General features: G+C 46.0%; 1 protein-coding gene across 1 annotated transcript in view; it reads left to right on the forward strand.

Moving 5' to 3' along the window:
• KDM5B (lysine demethylase 5B) overlaps positions 1-19,782 on the forward strand; it is a 153,487-nt gene that overhangs the window by 114,801 nt on the left and 18,904 nt on the right. The window contains exons 18-20 of the mRNA XM_075335848.1: positions 2,436-2,586; positions 6,518-6,632; positions 6,774-7,126. Of these exons, the coding sequence (XP_075191963.1) occupies positions 2,436-2,586; positions 6,518-6,632; positions 6,774-7,126 (619 nt within the window). The remainder of the gene's footprint in view (positions 1-2,435; positions 2,587-6,517; positions 6,633-6,773; positions 7,127-19,782) is intronic.

Consider the following 19,782-nt stretch of genomic DNA (forward strand, 5'->3'; position numbering starts at 1 on the left):
AGACAGAGACAGACCGAGGCACAGAGACAGGCAGACAGGAAAAGAGACAGGCAGACAGGGAAGGAGACATACAGAGACAGTTACTATCCCGGGCAACACCCGGGTACTACAGCTAGTTACTTATATTTGCCAAATGCCAGCACAATGAGAGAGAATGTTTTAAGGCATTTTTATTACTTTCTGCAAAGTTAGAAGTTTACATACACTGAGTACTGTGCCTTTACAGAATATAGAACAGCCCATATGATAATGTCATGTCTTTGGAAGCTTCTGGTTTATTGGCAACATCTGAGTTAACTAGAGACACACTTGTGGATGTATTTTAATGCACACCTGAAACACACTGCTTCTTTGGGTAGCATCATGGGAAAGTCGAAAGAAATCAAATGAGATCTCAAAAAGAGAATTGTGGACTTACACAAGTCTAGTCCACCCTTAAGCCTAAGAACACCATCCCAACTGTGAAACACTGGGGGTGGCAGCATCATGTTGTGGGGTTGTTTTGCTGCAGGAGGGACTGGTGCAGTTCACAAAATAGATGGCATCATGAGGAAAGAAGATTGTGGCAATTCTGAAGAAACATCTGAAGACATCAGCCAGGAACTTTAAAGCTTGGGTGGAAATGGGTCTTCCAATTGGACCCAAACGGTTTACAAAGTGGCTTAAAAATAACAGTCAAATGTTTTGGAGTGGCCATCACAAATCCCTCCCTTATCTCAATCCAATTGAAAATTTATGGGCAAAGCTGAAAAGGCAGGTGCAAGCAAGGCGACCTACAGACATGGTTCAGTTACACCAGTTCAGTCATTAGGAATGGTTCCAAATTCCTACCAACTATTGTTAGAAGCTTATGAAGATAGAGCCAACACATTTCACCCAAGTCATACAGTATAAGGGCAATGGTACCAAATACTAATGAAATGTATGTAAACGTTTGACTTTGCAGGAAGTAATAAAAATGCCTTAAAACATTCTCTCGTCATTCTGGCATTTGACAAATATAAATAATTTGGTTCCTAATTGACCAAAAACGGGAAAGGTTTATTCTGATTTCATTTTAGATAGTGAGAAATACATGCAGATGTGTCTTTTTAGATAGTGTATGTACAGTGCTTTGCAAAAGTATTCGGCTCCCTTGAATTTTTCAACTTTTTCCCACATTTCAGGCTTCAAACATAAAGATAAAAACTTTAATGTTATGGTGAAGAATCAACAAGTGGGACACAATTGTGAAGTTGAACCATATTTATTGTTTATTTTACACATTTTTTTAAAAAATAATAATTTGAAAATTGGGGCGTGCAATATTATCCGTCCCCTTTTAATATTTTGTTAGCGCCACCTTTTGCTGCGATTACAGCTGCAAGTCGCTTGGGGTATGTGCCTATCAGTTTTGCACATCGAGAGACTGAAATTCTTGCCCATTCTTCCTTTGCAAATAGCTGGAGCTGAGTGAGGTTGGATGGAGAGCGTTTGTGAACAGCAGTTTTCAGCTCTTTCCACAGATTCTCGATTGGATTCAGGTCTGGACTTTGATTTGGCCATTCTAACACCAGGGATGATATCATCATCATCATGATCATCATCATGATAATCATCATCATCATCAATCATCAATCATCATATCATTCAGAGACCCTCAATGAAGTTCTGGAGTGAGTTTGCTGCACTGAAAGTAAAGGGGATGAATATTATTGCACTCTCCACTTTTCAGTTATTTCTTTTTTAATAAAGTTTAAAATAAGCAATAAATATCATTCATCTTCACAATTGTGTCCCACTTGTTGTTGATTCTTCACCATAACATTAAAATTTTTATCTTTTGTTTGAAGCCTGAAATGTGGGAAAATGTAGAAAAGTTCAAGGGAGCTGAATACTTTCGCAAGGCACTATACATTGTCTGGTTTCAACTGTATGTGTAATATGATGGATGCTCAACAGGTTATATAACCATTTGCCTATGGAATTCGCATCAGTATTATGTTCTTAGATCTTTTTTCAACCTAAGTAACAAGTCCATTAAATTCACCCTTCTCCACCAATTAAAATGGACAATTTAAAATACAGACTGCAGACAGTTTTGAAGAGATCTGTAGGACCTGATAAGGCTGGTAGACTTTTAAAATCCATGCTAGAATGGCTATATCATCTAATGTTAAATATTCCTTGTTTATATTAAAATCACAGTCCAGCTCTAATGTTGGGATTATACAGCCGTTTTTAACATGGATTTCGACATTGGCAACCTCTGATGCTGCACTTCTCTTTACCTTACTGTGGTATGAGCGTGCAGCCAGTCTTGGTAAATTTCTCCCTTGGTGTTTATATCTTTATTACATTTTCAAAGTGTTGCTATAAATTCCATTACATTATTGTATAAATCAATATGCTTTCCTGTTCACCTTACAGTGATTGTCCTTGCTCCTGTGTTGTAGGCATCTCATGTCTTCGAAAGCTTGTAGAGGAATCTGAATCAAAGAAATTTCCCGATAATGACCTCCTTCGACATTTACAAGCTGTTGTGCAGGATGCAGAAAAGTGTGGGACACTGGCACAGCAACTGTTAAATGGGAAGCGTCAGACCAGGTAATATATAATATTGTATAATATCTAAAATGGCTATAGAGAAAAATAAATGTTTTATATAGTTAATTTTTCAAGATAACTTGCAGTCTATATTGCAACTTCTGAAGACTATTGCATTTATCAGTAGCTTGTCCTATTAGCTCTCCTGGATGATGATGATTGCACTATTATTTATAAATAGATAACAGCGGTTCACACATTCTATGTGTCCTAACTGGAAATGCCAACTATATAAAGGCGATAATTATACTTTAACTACTTCAGGACTGCCCATAGACTATAAACGTCTGGCAGTCCTCTCTTATTTCTGCACTGACGTTTTAAAACCTCAGTGCAATCTAATTAGCTTTAACTAGATTGTGAAGCTGTGGGGCAGGTAAGATGCCAGACTTCCCAAAGAAAAGATGTACTGTACATAATTACCATTTTTACCGTCTTGATCTCTTAATAAACATTTAAACATTGGTGAACTAGCTCTGTGTATATAGACTAGTAGGGGCTGACAGTACTTCCTTCTCAGTACCCAGTGAACATGTGATCTCTGGGTGTTGGGAGGGTACAGGAGGTGCTGGGTCCTAGGAAACCTAGACGTCCATGAGGCTAACATTCCACTGTAGCTAATAGCTCCAGCTCAGGGAAAGTTAAAAAAAAAATATTTGAGTATTCAAACATGAAAAAATTAGACCAATTAAAAGCGCATGTACTAAAAAAACCTCAAAAAATGTCCCGGGTCAGGAAGGGAGGTAAATGGCCTGGTCATGAACTGGTTAACCCTTTAACGACCCATGACGTACTGGGTACGTCATGGAGTGTGTGAGGTTAATCCCCGCCCCCTGCCGTGGGCAGGTCGCGGCGATCCGCGCACATATCAGCTGTTTTCAACATGTGTGCCTGCTAGTCGCAAGTGGAATCGCTTCCACCTGTGACTACTAACCCCTTACATCTCGCTGCCAAAATCTGGCAGCGAGCTGTTTATGTGCACCGCCATTACAGTGACATACCCCGCCCCCATCGGAAGTCACGTGACATGATCACATGACTTTCGGTGGTTGCCATGGTAGCACAGGGTCATGTGATGACGCCAGTAGCTAACATGAGTCACTTCCTCTCAATGCCGGAATACAGCCAGCATTGAAAGTAAAGCACCATATCTGCAGTTCTCAGCTCTGTAGCTGTGATCTGGAGATATGGCAGAGCGATCAGATTGCTGATCGCTATAGCCCCCTAGCCTAGGGGGACTAGTAAAATAAAATAAAAATAAGTTAAAAAAAAGTTTTAAAAATTTTTAAAAAAACCTAAAAGTTCAAATCACCCCCCTTTCACACCATTGAAAATTAAAGGGTTAAAAAAATATACACATTTGGTATCGCCGCGTTCAGACATGCCCGATCTATCAAAATATAAAATCAATTAATCTGATTGGAATTTTTTTGACGCTACGCCTTTTACCAAACGCCAAAATTACGTTTTTTGGTCGCCGCAAAATGCAATAACAGGCGATCAAAAAGTAGCATCTGCGCAAAAATGGTACTGTTAAAAACTTCAGCTCGAGAAGCAACAAATAAGCAGTCACTGAGCCATAGATCCAAAAAAATGAGAACGCTACGGGTTTCAGAAAATGGCGCAAAATATGCTCCACTTTCTTTGGACAAGCTTGTGAATCTTTTTTAACCCCTTAAATACAAGTAAACCTATTCATGTTTGGTGTCTACAAACTCGCACTGGCCTCAGGCATCACACCAATACATGAGTTTTACCATATAGTGAACACGGTGAATAAAATATCCCAAAAACTATTGTGCGATCACACTTTTTTTGCTATTTTTGTGCACTTGGAATTTTTTTGTTGTTTTCCAGTACACTTTATGGTAAACCTTATGGTTTCATTTAAAAGTACAACTCGTCCCTTATACAAGCCCTCATATGGGAAGATTGACGGAAAAATAAAAAAGTTACGGCTCTCGGAAGAAAGAGAGGCAAAAAACAAAACGGAAAAATGCAAAATGCCCGGGGACTGAAGGGGTTAATCTACAGGATGTTGTTTATTGATAATTGTATCGCTTCATGGTCTTTTACTGACCTGTAATGGGAGTTAAAGGGAACCTGTCAGCTATTACATGCTGCCCAGACCGTGAGCAGCATGTATCAGCCACTGGCTGTACGATCACAGTCAGATATTTTTTGTCTCTGAAATACTGATGTGTTTCAGAGAAAATCATATTTCTTTGTCGCTCCATTGGGAGACTCAGACAATTGGGTGTATAGCTTCTGCCTCCGGAGGCCACACAAAGTATTACACTTTTAAAAAAGTGTAACCCCTCCCCTCTGCCTATACACCCTCCCGTGGATCACTGGCTCCTCAGTTTTATGCTTTGTGTGGAAGGAGGCACACATCCACTCATAGAAAAAAAAAAAAAGAAAAAAAAAAAGATTTCTCATAAGGTGGTTCTGCGTCCTGTCCCGGAATTTCTCCCTAAAGTGGTATCCCCTTTTCATCTAAATCAGGATATCTCCTTGCCTTCCTTTTGCCCTAATCCAATTCACCAGTGTGAAAAGGATTTGCACTCTTTGGATCTAGTGAGAGCACTCCGGTTCTACGTGTCTCGCACGGCACCCCTGCGCCGTTCAGACGCACTCCTTATCCTTGTCGCTGGCCAGCGTAAGGGCTCTCAGGCCTCTAAGTCAACCTTGGCTCGGTGGATCAAGGAACCGATTCTCGAGGCCTACCGTTCTTCTGGGCTTCCACTTCCTTCAGGGTTGAAAGCCCATTCTACCAGAGCCGTAGGTGCGTCCTGGGCTTTGCGGCACCGGGCGACGGCTCAGCAGGTGTGTCAGGCAGCTACGTGGTCTAGTCTGCACAGTTTCACGAAGCACTATCAAGTGCATGCCTATGCTTCGGCAGACGCCAGTCTAGGTAGGCGAGTCCTCCAGGCGGCGGTTGCCCACCTGTAAGAGGGGGCCGTTTTCGGCTCCTTTTATTGAGGTATTCTTTTACCCACCCAGGGACTGCTCTTGGACGTCCCAATTGTCTGGGTCTCCCAATGGAGCGACAAAGAAAAAGGGAATTTTGTTTACTTACCGTAAATTCCTTTTCTTCTAGCTCCTATTGGGAGACCCAGCACCCACCCCTGTGCCCTTCGGGCTGGTTGTTCTTTTGTGTACACATGTTGTTGATGTTGATTTGTTCTTTGGGTTCATGGTCTTCAGTTCTCCGAACATCCTTCGGATTGAATTTACCCTAGACCAATTTATAAGTTTTCTCCTTCCTGCTTTTGCACCAAAACTGAGGAGCCCGTGATCCACGGGAGGGTGTATAGGCAGAGGGGAGGGGTTACACTTTTTTAAAAATGTAATACTTTGTGTGGCCTCCGGAGGCAGAAGCTATACACCCAATTGTCTGGGTCTCCCAATAGGAGCTAGAAGAAAAGGAATTTACGGTAAGTAAACAAAATTCCCTTTATTTAATGGCTGCTGGTGACCAAGCCACAATGTGCTCTAGCTGTACAGGTTGGTCGCCGGCGGCTTCTCGGTGCATGTGACTGACAGGTTTCTGCTTGTGTGCGTGTATAGGCAGAAAGCTTTGTCAGTGGGTAGGAAACGTCCCCACCTGTACGATTTCGAGCACAGCACCGTTTGGTCTCCGCCGGCTATTTAATGTATATCCACCGCTGTTGGCTTTTTTTTTCAATAAAGCGTTTGGGATGAGGAAATCCCCATTGCATGCTTCTACTTAATACCCTGCTTTCATGATCAAATATCACTGTACCGTGGACTGCTTATATTATGCATAAATTTCACCCCATAGTCAAATATGCCTAACTTTTAGTGAGTATTTCTTGGCTATATAATTCTGTCTGCAGTTTGGAGGGTTCTGAACTGCTGACAATCTCCCTCCTATTAGCAGTTTGTATCCATTTTATTCCCACTGTAGATTTCGGTCGGGTGGTGGAAAGTCTCAGAACCTGCTTACTGTTGGAGAACTCAGGTCATTTGTAAAACAACTTCATTTATTGCCATGTAGCATCAACCAGACACCTCAACTCAAGGTAAAAATATAAATATCCCACCGTTGTAAAGGTTTTTTATTTTTTAATATACATTAATAAATATATATAATATATATATCTCTCAAATCAAATCTTATATATATCTTACAATTTAATTGTATCCTTCTTTGTGACTGTAAGGACTTACTAAGCCGTGTGGAAGAATTTCAGGCACGGAGCCAGAAGCTCTTAGCAGCAGACATGCCACAAGCTAATGAACTGCAGCAACTTCTTGATTCCAGTTTCCAGTTTGACTTGGAATTACCCTTAGGAAGTCTTCGAGAGCGCTTGGAACAGGCTCGTTGGTTAGAGGAACAGCAGCAAGTGTGCCAAGACCCTGGGACACTGACAATAGATGTCATGAGACGGCTTATAGATTTAGGTGTAGGACTGGCGCCTCATACAACTGTGGAAAAAGCAATGGCTAAGCTTCAGGAATTGCTGACAATGTCGGAACATTGGGACGACAAGTGCAAGAGTCTTCTTAAAGCCAGGTAGAGCGTCAATCGCCTTTACAGCAGTCATATATTCTTTTTCAATTGTTTGTGCATGTTATGGGATTTCTTCGCATGGCTATGTATGCCCTAATCCAAATGACTTCAAAATTAGAACCAAGAGTCCATAAAGCTGTAATTAAAACTATTTTCATAGTAATGGTCAACAAGAAAAGTGATCCTAGTATCTGGTCATATTACCACAAAAATGGGATTACAATGTAGTTTTGAAAAGGATATTGCATGTAGGTAATATTCTCTAGACTTTCTCTTGAAATGCGGTCATTCGTATGTATGAAAGTTAATGATAAAATAATACACATAGGCAATCATATAACATAATAACTTAAGCATTAAGTGATCCTGTTTGAAGCCAAAAAGTGCTTGTAAATATGCAGATCCTATAAATTAAATCCCAATGAGGAAGTTGTAAAGGTTAATGTATATTGAACTTTTTAGTGACTATAGCACAACTACATGCCATACCTAGTAGAGCTTTTTGCAGGTTCCTGCAACTGAACACTGATGTGTATATACAGACCTGTGGAGTCGGTAAGCCAAGCCTCAGACTCTTCAATTTCCCTAGCTCCGACTCTCATACATGGCACATGTTTAAGTGATAAATTTACTGTAGTAAGAGTGTTTAGGGGCTCCCTGGTGTTCAGTCCTTGCCACTATTCTGCTTGCTTGCCTTCCATTGCCAGGCATACAGGGAGGGAAGACGGAACCAGTATCTTACAGACTACCACTTTCCCATATGCCCAAAAAGACGAAGAATACAGTTGTTGGATGTCAAAATCCTTTTCTCTTATTTTATTAGTGCCAAAAAGTGAAAAAAGTGCTGTACAATTGTCCGCCAGGAATCGACGTTTCGGCTAGCAAGCCTTCATCAGGTCGGACAGGCTTGACTAATAATGAGATGGCAACATGGTACAAATGCAGGATAGCTGAATAAATGTAGAGCCCTCCGTTTGGAGATAGCCTGTGGCAGAAGCCGTAAAAAGCCCCGGGAGATGTTTGGTATGTTGGATCCTAAGAGGTCATTGAATCATGACCAGGGAGGTTTGAAATAGAGAGCGTTCGGTCTATCTTGATGGTCAGCTATACCTCTTAGGTGTCTTGGTATATTAGGCCAAGGTGGCGACCATGTGTATCCCAGGGGAATGGCAGCTCCTGCAGTGGGATGTTAATATCTATTAGCTCTGGTAGTATAGCCGACGTTTCGGCTAGCAAGCCTTCATCAGGTCGGACAGGCTGAATACATTATTTACAAGTGAGAAAACAAAACAAAAGAAAAGAGATAAATTAATAACATTGAATTGATATATTGGTCAGGGTACAGAAGGCAAAAATAGGAACGACAAAGATCATGGGTAATGACAGAAACATAGGAGCAAGGGTACAACACATGTAGATTGGAACATTGAAACACTGTATATTTAAATACACGGAACCTCATAGGTGTAGTAGCAATATCACAAGGTAGCAAGGTAGAAGTGAGACACAAGTGCTTGTGGAGTGACCGTACAGCGCACATGGCAAGGACGCTCACCTTGACTAATAATGAGATGGCAACATGGTACAAATGCAGGATAGCTGAATAAATGTAGAGCCCTCCGTTTGGAGATAGCTGAGGGGAAAAAGGTAAAAGGGGTGAGGGAGTTTATATTGGCAGAAGAAAAGCACAAAGAAGGAGAATAGAAGGTAGAGGTTGCTTCGACATACCCTGTGGCAGAAGCCGTAAAAAGCCCCGGGAGATATTTGGTATGTTGGATCCTAAGAGGTCATTGAATCATGACCAGGGAGGTTTGAAATAGAGAGCGTTCGGTCTATCTATAAGGACCAGAAAATGAGGAATGACCTACTGGGCTGGGTAATATTCATGCATTGATAGGTGTTCCCATTTAAGAGGTGAACTATTAGTTACCTTGATGGTCAGCTATACCTCTTAGGTGTCTTGGTATATTAGGCCAAGGTGGCGACCATGTGTATCCCAGGGGAATGGCAGCTCCTGCAGTGGGATGTTAATATCTAAGGTTCCAATAAGAAACCATGTTAACGAGGCTACTGTTGCTATGCAAAGATAGTGAGTGTGGTAAAATACAATATTACCTATTAGCTCTGGTAGTATAGCCTAAAAAAGGATCGCTGCGGCTCAAAGTATATCAGTCAGTAACTTTTATGGAAGAAAAGCGGTTCCAGTGGTATGAGACAGATGTCACAGGTTCACGTATAGGAGTCAGGATGGTATGCCTGATTGGGAATATGTAGCATCGAAGGGATAATATGAAAATAGCATTATCAACAATACAGAGTAAAGATTTAGTAACAGAGAGAGATTGCAAAGGGGTTACCTAGTGATTTGTTGAGAAAGGTACTATGGTAGAGGTTACCTAAAACGGACCGCTCCTGTAGTGGGGAGTCAGAGTCCAGAATTCATCCTGGTAATCAGGGTGATATGTCTGACCGCTGCTTATAGCTGTGTAAAAAAGAGTTGAAGAATAGTTAAGTAAGAGAAAAAGAGTATGAAATAGAGAGGGAGACGAGGAAGAAAAGGGTTACCTGGTGACTCTGAGGGATATGGCCTGGAGGGAAGTCCGTTGGCCCTGGAGAGAGTCAGATCTAGCTGACCAGGAAGAGAGGAGGGGAGATAGTGAAGTAAGAGAATGGTAAGTTTGTATAATACATTGGTGGTATAAGTGTGGTAATGTCTCGATGAGCCACCTTACCATGTGCCAGTGGTGCCGCAGAGTTGGATCGCACGTCCTGTGAAGTGAAAAGAATGGAGGAGAAGCGTCTATTTAGCCACGAGCATGCTGCGACGTAACTTCCGGTTTTCGTGCGGAATGGTGCATGCTGGGAACCAGCGTCCTGCGCATGCGCAAGTGACTTCCAATGGTAGAGATGGTGAGCGCGTCACTGCCGCTAGGTGGAACGCAGTAGTGGAGCCATGGAACGCACATGTAACAAGCATGTGACAAGGAGGGCGTGTTAGTGAGTCACATGACCGTGTTGGTAGTGGATCCGGACCCGGTTTACACATTTCGGTGCAGGAGTGAGTGACATGCTGGTTTATCATTGTCACGCAATGGTATTAGTTCTGTAGGGCAGAAAGAAGGAGTTAGAATACAATGTAGCAGAATAATCACATAATCAATATCGTATGTACACTGAGGTTAATACAATAGGAGAATTATGAGAACGCAGTGAATCAATAGGTCTTTACATCATAAGGAAAACAATGAATCGACGGTTTAATTTGGCATAATTTTATGAATCACTGATAAGAGGTGAGTCAGAGATAGAAACTTGGGATGCCTAAGATGAAACCTGCATGTGTGTGACCAAGGTGTACATACAGTAAAGATATGTTAATGGTAATATCAATGCAATTGGTTCTTTATCTCTAATATAAAGGAGGGGGGAGGGGGAGAAGAAAAAGCCACAAAATAGATATGAAGATGGAATTATGTTTTGTGAGGGGACCGTACTTCAGTTTAAAATTATGGTCATCCGTGGGTATTACTATAAAAGCAATATGGAATCAATATAGAGTGGTATCCTCATGTATGCTCTCAACAACAGCAACAGTAGAGGTCAAAAAGCTTGTTCGTACCTCCGGTTCAAACCGTGGGGCTCAAGGGTACCCAGAGTGTGGATCCATCTAGCTTCTTTCTCCCGGAGGAGTTTAACCCTGTCACCACCTCTGCGACTGGTGCCAGCCTGATCAATGACCTGAAACCTCAATTGTGAGATCCTGTGACCTGCTGTTATGAAGTGAAGGGGAACGGGAAGTAAGGTACGACCGCACCTAATGTCCGACTTATGTTTGTTGATGCGGTCTCGGATATGTTGGGTAGTCTCTCCAACATATCCGAGACCGCAGGGACACTTGATGAGATAGACTACGAAAGAACTATCACAAGTGAAGAAATCCCTAATTGGAAAGGCTCTACCAGTTCTGGGGTGTGTGAAAGAACTCCCTTTAGTGATATTCGAGCATTGGGCACACCTAAGACATGGGAAGGTGCCAAACTGTGGGTTGCTAAGGAACCTCTGTTTGGGAACGGGGTGACAGGGGCCTATATCCGCCCGAACCAGTTTATCCCTGATGTTTGGTGATTTTTTTGTAACAAAAAAGTGGTGGTGTCTTGAATTCTCTAATTTGAGGATAAGAGAGGCCAAGAAGTGGCCAATGTTTCAGAATGATTCTCTTAACCAATGGAGAGAAGGGGTGAAATGTATTAATAAGGGGCATACGGTCTGATTGTGTATGCGGCTTGTAGGAAACGGATCTCGTATTAGTCGCTATGTTAGTAGGGTAGCCCCTCTGCCTAAACTTGTTGGTCATCTCAACATGTCTTGCCCTACGATTATCGTTATCACTTACGATCCGATCCACTCTCGTATGCTGGCTGATTGGCAAGGAATTTTTAGTATGTTTTGGGTGGTTGCTGGTATAATGGAGAAGGCTGTTTTTATCCGTGGGCTTGGTATAAATGTCGGTCGTAATGGTACCATCCCTATTTTTGATGACCCAGCAATCTAAAAAGTTGATCTTCTCAGTACTATGGTTAATAGAAAAGGTTAAGCCTGGTTGGAAGGTGTTGATCTCCTCGTAGAATGTGAGTAGGGAGTCTAGATCGCCATCCCAGATCAAAAAAACATCATCTATGTATCTACGCCAAATCAACGCATGGCGTACGATCTGAGGGTGAGAATGTATATATCTGTCTTCAAATGCAGTCATAAAGATGTTGGCGTAAGGGGGCGCGACATTAGAGCCCATCGCGGTCCCCCTACGCTGCACATAAAATTGATCTTGGAATAGGAAAAAATTCCTTTCCAGGATAATCCTGAGTAAATCGATACAGAATTCTCTGTTTTCGATTGGTAAGGTGGTGAATTGTTCAAAAAACCATTTTACCGATGCTAAACCCTCCTCATGGTCAATGCTTGTATATAGTGAGTTAACGTCAAGTGTCACCAATATAGATGTATCTGGAATATGGTGGAGATCCATTAATACCTCTAAAAAATGGGACGTGTCCTTGAGATACGAGGGAGTCAGGGGAATGAAGGGTGAGAGGATCTTTTCGACTGTGCGGGCCAATGGAGAAAGGACCGAGTCCGTTGAGGCCACTATGGGCCTGCCTGGGGGTCGAGTAAGATGTTTGTGGACTTTTGGCAGTTTGGCAGTTTTGTTTTCTCACTTGTAAATAATGTATTCAGCCTGTCCGACCTGATGAAGGCTTGCTAGCCGAAACGTCGGCTATACTACCAGAGCTAATAGATATTAACATCCCACTGCAGGAGCTGCCATTCCCCTGGGATACACATGGTCGCCACCTTGGCCTAATATACCAAGACACCTAAGAGGTATAGCTGACCATCAAGATAGACCGAACGCTCTCTATTTCAAACCTCCCTGGTCATGATTCAATGACCTCTTAGGATCCAACATACCAAACATCTCCCGGGGCTTTTTACGGCTTCTGCCACAGGCTATCTCCAAACGGAGGGCTCTACATTTATTCAGCTATCCTGCATTTGTACCATGTTGCCATCTCATTATTAGTCAAGCCTGTCCGACCTGATGAAGGCTTGCTAGCCGAAACGTCGATTCCTGGCGGACAATTGTACAGCACTTTTTTCACTTTTTGGCACTAATAAAATAAGAGAAAAGGATTTTGACATCCAACAACTGTATTCTTCGTCTTTTTGGACATATGGGAAAGTGGTAGTGTGCCGGAGTTAACCTCTAATGATAGTCTATTTTTCTCCTGAGCACCTACAAGAGGTGAAGCGAGGTCTTCGTTACTTTATTACCAGTATCTTACAGATGCCTCACATACAGCGTTCAGGATGTCGGTGATCGTTGTACAAATTGTGCTGTGAAGGATTCCAAGGCCTTCAGGACAGATATCTCCTCTCCCTTTGTCCAAGGCAAATGGGGGGCTCCTGATTTAAAAACAAAAAAATTCCCTTCCTTGGCCCTCCTTTCATTCTTTTAATACAATTTTGTTTCTCTTGACCAGTCGCAGTCTCCTCGCTGCCATGCTTCTCCCTGACAGCTAGTCTTCTAATTTAGTCCCCTGCTTGGCCTGCAGACTGCAACGCTATTAGAACACGCCCTCTGCTGCCAGCCAATCAGACACGTCTGAGCTCCTGCACCGCTCTCAGCCTATCAGAGCGCGTCTTTTTCCTGGTTGTGTGAGAACTTTGCACCTTTTCTGATGCCACCATCCCTTAGCACTATTTTCTCTTCTGCACACTGGATTTCCAGTGCTTGCAGTCTCCATACCCTTGCAGCACACTTCCTCAGCTTCCGACCATCTCCCTGCTCACAGACCATCATTCTCTGCAGCTATTCAGGTTCACAGGCTCTAGATCTAAGGTAAGCACTGCCACCTGGGGGCAGCTTTTCTATCCCAGCACAGCTTCCCTCTGGCACTTCTTTTTTTTTATGCCAACCTCAGGGAACCTCAATCCCACTTTCTGGCTTTTGTCCTACTCTTTGCCTGTTGTTCTTGTTAGAAGAAGCTTCCCTCTGGTCAGACCACATCCCTCTGCCCGGATTGTAGCTCACTCACCAGCCCCCACTACCGTTGACAAAAATGTGCCCTCCTTGCCAACCAAGAGGGCTGCAGCTCTGTCAGTCACTAACTTAACCAAGGTATCCCAGACTTTGATTTCAGTCGTAAAATGGCTGCCCAATCCCACCAATACCACAGGAGTCCCGTTCACTTCCCAGGGCAAGTTGGATTCTCCTGTCATTCCGCTCCCTCTGTTCTTTGGAGAAAAACTAGACAAGATCATATCTGAGGCCACTGAGGGGTAAAAGTACTTTGCTTCGTCACCAGATGCCTAAAAGTACCCCCCTCCAGCTATGAACAAAAATTGGGACAAGCTTCTGATCCACAAGGCGAAAAAGAGGCTATCCTTCATTAAGCCATCTCCCTCCTAGCAGTCATTTGAACAAAGCGTCTAGATCCAGCAGATCCAATAGATTTTCCTCAGCATAACAGGGCGCATCCACCTGGAAATCCTCTCTGGGTGGGCGATCGTCTCATCCTATTCCGGATCGAGCAACTTTCCATAGGTGACCGCGCTTTGGTCTGGTACGTCATCTCCTACAGCTGCAAAATAGTTTTTCCACCCTCCTTTACTCTCGCTTCTTCAAATCCCTTCCTCCAGAGGATCCCACTCTCATCCCTGGGCTCTTCTTTTCAGTTCACAGAGCTTCCATTTTGTCCTATCCACAGCACCGAAGGTTATGGCGGGTGTCAGAGACTCTCGTTATTCCCTATCTAGAGAACATCCTGATCAATGCACCATCCCCTTCAGCATGTCCCGAGAGCCAGCAGATCACTCTGGGCACTCTTTCCCGTTTCGGCTGGATCATCAATAAACCAAAGTTGTCTCTTATCCTGGCCCAATGACCTGTTTTTCTGGGAATATTTGACACAACATGCGCAATTGTGTTATTGCTCAAAGATGAGCACTGAGATATGCTTAGAGGAATTTGATCTATCAGACATTCCTCTCCATGCTGTCTCCGATTAGGCATGAGCTTTCTGGGCAAGATGGTAACCACTATAGAAGCAATCCCATTCTCTCAGCTTCACACTTGCCACTTGCAGCTTTTTCTGTCAGAACTGGACAAGTCCACTCACTCCCTGGATTAGCCGGTGGCAGTTCCCTCCCTGATCAAGAAGTCTCTAAGTGGTGGAGATGCTCTCCCCTCATTCTTCATTGAAGAGCGTTTCTCGCGCTGCACTAGAAGACTAATGGCGGACACTTGCCTCCTCGGCTGGGGAAGCAGTCTTCCAAAACCTTATGGTACAGGGATTATGGAATGCCCAGGAATCCTCTATCTTCTCATAAACATTTTGGAACTCTGAGCAGTCTTCCTGGCTCTCCTTCTCTAGCAGGAAATTCTTTTTGGCCGTTTGATCCGCCTCCAATCCGACAATGCCACGACTGTGGCATACATCAACCACCAAGGAGGACCTCTCAAGTCGGGTAGTGATGTTAGAGGTTTCTCAGATCTTTTCATGGGGCAAACAGAATCTACCAGCTATCTCAGAAGTACAAATGTATGGCGTTTACAACTGGGCCTCTGACTTTCTCAGGCAAGAGTGCCTTGCTGCGGGCGAATGGTCCCTGATCCCACATTCTTTGGCCAAATCTGCCTCCAGTGGGGACACCCAATGTCGATCTTAGCGTGTCCACATTGAACTAAAAGGTTTCCCACTAGCGAACCACTAGTGAATGCCTCCAACGCTCCATTTCCTGGTCCCAGTTATCCCTTCAATACCGGTTTCCTTCTCTATAGCTGATCCCCAGACTGGCAAGAAGATCAAGGCGTAAGTAGTACCTGTCACGAACCACCGGGGGGGTCACTCAGAAATCCCCCGCGCTGGCTACCAGTACGTCACAATCGGGGGGTAACAAGTGGGGGTCACCCCTCCTTTATACCTCCCGACCGACAGACAGAGCACGTGACGCGCTCTCTAGCGCCCCTCTTATAGTCAGGCCAATTATGGAATTGCCCGACAATAAGCAAGGAGGCCGCTATACTACTTATGCCGATTATTGAAGGGTCCCCGGTGAGAGTAGGGTATATATTCCCCCGACCTCCGCGGGCGGAATATATAAAACCTCCCCGAATCTCACTGGCCTCCCCACAATAATCCTTGGCACAACTCGCTGCCACCAACCGCTTCACGGTAACTATTAGCCGAACACACAGACGTGGGATTCAAGATCGAGATAACAGAACAGCCCAAGATTAATTATATAATTTAATCAGCCTAAAGCCACACTAGAAACTACAATATATACAATAGGAGATCTACAGAATATACATATGTCAGAGTACAGTTACAATCAAAGCATGGGTTACAAACAGGCATACACAGTTCCAGCAGTTACCTTGTGCGTCTGGCCACAGGGGGGCGCTGTAGACCAGGTTTCTAGGATCCTTCCCACAGATGTTTCCTACACGTGACCCCCAGCGAAAGAACACTGGAAAATGGCCGAAGTAGGGTTATCAACCTGGGCAAATCCAGGTCCCCTCCTACCTTAGTGACCTCAGAGGGAGCACTGCTCCACCCCTGGCTGGAGTTATGGACAATATCCACAACAGGGGATATGGCCATAACTTGGCCTGGGAGCGTCGTAGGCAGACGCCAACGCTCTCATTGTGACAGTTATGAATTTAGCTACAGAACGAGAGGACTCATGACTTGTCTACTAGTTCCCCATTGGCTGATATCACGCCTGGGGTATTTCCCCAGGTCCTGCTCCCATAAAAAGGGTGTGCCAGCATCGTCCGCATGCGGAGACACCATTTTTATGGTTGCCATATTTATCGGAAATATGGCTTGCGAGATATGAACCATAGTTTACTGGAGTCGTTCTGTCTGGATACTTCCAAGCTTGCTAATTAGATAGCAGCCCCTACCACAGGGTCACGGCAGGGAGTCATCCTGTGTCCATTGTTCCCACATCATCTAATCTCCATATCACAGGAGATGGCCATGGAGGTGTAAGTGGAACACAGACCAGTTCCTTTGACACCTATCTGCTAAACAAACCGTTTATCCCTGTGGTAAATTTTCTGATTGAAGGAGTTGTGTGAAGGAAAGGGGGGGTGACACCAGGAGAGGGCTTCCTGACATAACTTGAATATCATGATTTATCGTCATATCTCCGGATTTACCTCACACCTCCCCCCTTTTGAGGGCGCTAGGGGGCAGCACACTCCGGTGTTCCCCCGTGCGCCCGTCCGCGACCTCTCCTTGTCGGGACAGCCCGTCTGCGTTACCGTGGTCACTGCCCCTTTTGTGTCGAATGGTGAAGTTGTATTGCTGGAGCGCCAGGCTCCATCGCAACAACCTGCCATTCGTCCCGGAGACAGTGTGTAACCAGCTGAGGGGATTGTGGTCCGTCTCCACGATGAAGTGGCGCCCGTATAGATAGGGTTGCAGACGCTGCAGGGCCCACACTATGGCCAGGCACTCCTTTTCCATCGTGGAATAGGCCACTTCCCTTGGTAACAGCTTCCTGCTCAGGTACAAGACTGGGTGCTCTTGGCTCGCAGAGTCCACCTGGCTGAGCACCGCACCGAGGCCGAAGTCACTGGCGTCGGTCTGTACTACAAACGGCCGCGTGAAGTCGGCTGCCTGTAGCACGGGCGGGCTGGACAGGGCGTCCTTTAGGGCCCGGAAGGCTGTCTCGCAGTCCATTGTCCAATCGACTGCAGAGGGCAGCTTCTTCTTGGTGAGGTCCGTCAAGGGCTTTGCCAGGCTACTATAGCATGGAACAAACCTCCTATAGTACCCAGCAGTCCCCAAGAAGGACATCACCTGCTTCTTGGTCCTGGGGGTGGGCCAGGACGCGATGGCCTCCACTTTCTCAGGCTCGGGCTTCAGTGTTCTCCCGCCTACCCGGTGACCGAGGTACTGGACCTCGCTCATGGCCAGCTGACACTTTCCCGGCTTGATGGTCAAACCTGCCTGGTGGATCCGCCTGAGCACCTGTGCTAGATGCTCTAGGTGATCTTCCCAGGTGGGACTGAAGACGGCAATGTCATCCAGGTACGCGGCCGCGTACCCTTCAAGTCCCTTGAGCAGGGTGTTGACCATCCGCTGGAAAGTGGCAGGGGCATTCCTCATCCCGAATGGCATCACCGTGGACTCGTACAGTCCAAATGGGGTAATAAAGGCAGAGCGTTCCCTGGCCTTGCGAGTCAGGGGGATCTGCCAATATCCCCGGCTCAGATCCATGATGGTCAGGTACTGAGCCCCGGCCAACTGATCGAGCAGGTCATCGATGCGTGGCATTGGGTACGCATCGGCGACTGTGACAGCATTGAGCCCCCTGTAGTCCACGCAGAACCGAGTGGTTCGGTCCTTCTTAGGGACGAGAACTACAGGCGAGGCCCAAGCGCTGTTGGATGCCTGGATCACCCCCAGCTTCAGCATCTCGTCAATCTCCTGGCGCATGTGTTGCTGCACCTCCAGGGAAACCCGATATGCTGAACGCCGGATCGGGGGATGATCCCCAGTGTCCACGTGATGGACAGCCAAGTCAGTCCTTCCGGGCTGGTTGGTAAACAACCCCCGGAAGGGGTGTAGGGTGGCCCACAGCTGGGACCGTTGGTCCTCCAAGAGCTGGTGGCCAACCTCCACATCCTCAATGGATCCGCCTGCCCTAACCTGGGCTAGCATATCCAAGAGGGTTTCCGCTTCTCCCTCCTCGGGCAGGTTGCACACGGGGAGCGCACATGCCTCCCGCTCATGATGTGCCTTCATCATGTTCACATGGAAGGGCTTCCGCCTTCCACGGGCAGGGTCCAGGGTGACCAGGTACGTCACAGGGTTGAGCTGCTGGTACACGAGGTATGGGCCTTCCCAGGCTGCCTGAAGCTTGTCCTGTGGTACGGGGACCAGTACCCACACCTTTTGACCCACTTGGTAGGTCCTCTCACAAGCGTTCTGGTCGTACCAACGCTTCTGATCGGCCTGGGCTTGAGCCATATTGTCGTGTACCAGTTGCGTCAAGGCCTGCATTTTGTCCCGGAAGCGCACGACATACTCGATAACCGACACTCCAGGGGTGGCCAAATCCCCTTCCCAAGCCTCTTTCACCAGAGCCAGGGGGCCCCGCACACGTCGCCCGTACAGGAGCTCAAACGGTGAGAATCCTGTTGAGGCCTGTGGAACCTCCCGGTAAGCAAATAACAGGTGTGGGAGATACCGCTCCCAGTCACGCCCATGGGAGTCGACCAACATCTTAAGCATCTGCTTTAAGGTGCCATTAAACCGCTCGCACAGGCCATTAGTCTGTGGATGGTACGGGCTGGCCACCAGATGTCGCACCTGGACTTGCTTACAGAGGGCCTCCATCAGCTGGGACATGAATTGGGTCCCCCGGTCAGTGAGCATTTCCTGGGGAAAACCCACTCGGGAGAAAATCTCCAGCAAGGCGGTGGCCACCTTGTCAGCCCGAATGGACGACAAGGCCACTGCTTCTGGGTACCGGGTGGCATAGTCCACTACCGTTAGTATGAAGCGTTTCCCGGAGCTGCTGGGGATGGTCAGCGGGCCGACCAGATCCACAGCCACCCTCCTGAAAGGCTCATCGATGATTGGCAGAGATGCCAGTGGGGCTTTGGGGTGTGGCCCCGCCTTCCCCACTCTCTGACAGGTTTCACACGAACGGCAGTAGGCAACCACATCGGCCCCCATTTTTGGCCAGTAGAAATGCTGGTTTAACCTGGCCTTGGTCTTAGCGATCCCTAGGTGTCCGGCCATCGGAATCTCATGTGCGATCCGCAACAACTCCGTCCGGAACGGATAGGGTACCACCAACTGTCGGTCCCTGGGCCACGCCTCCGGTGAACCCTGCTGGACCGTGACCCGGTACAGCCGTCCTTGGTCCCAGACCACTCGCTCCGGGTCCGAGTCCGAGGGAGGCTGTGCCGCCTGCTCCTTTAGAGCTTTCAGGCTGTCGTCAGCTTCTAACGCTGCCTGAAACCCCTGACTAGATGTGGCCAGAATCGACGAGACTGTCACATCTTCGGTCAGTACCCCGGGACCTGTGTCCTGGCCTCCACCTGACTCGGCTGCCACTTGGTCAGAAGGGGA

Source organism: Anomaloglossus baeobatrachus, chromosome 2, assembly GCF_048569485.1.
Source record: "Anomaloglossus baeobatrachus isolate aAnoBae1 chromosome 2, aAnoBae1.hap1, whole genome shotgun sequence".
Lineage (NCBI taxonomy): Eukaryota > Metazoa > Chordata > Amphibia > Anura > Aromobatidae > Anomaloglossus > Anomaloglossus baeobatrachus.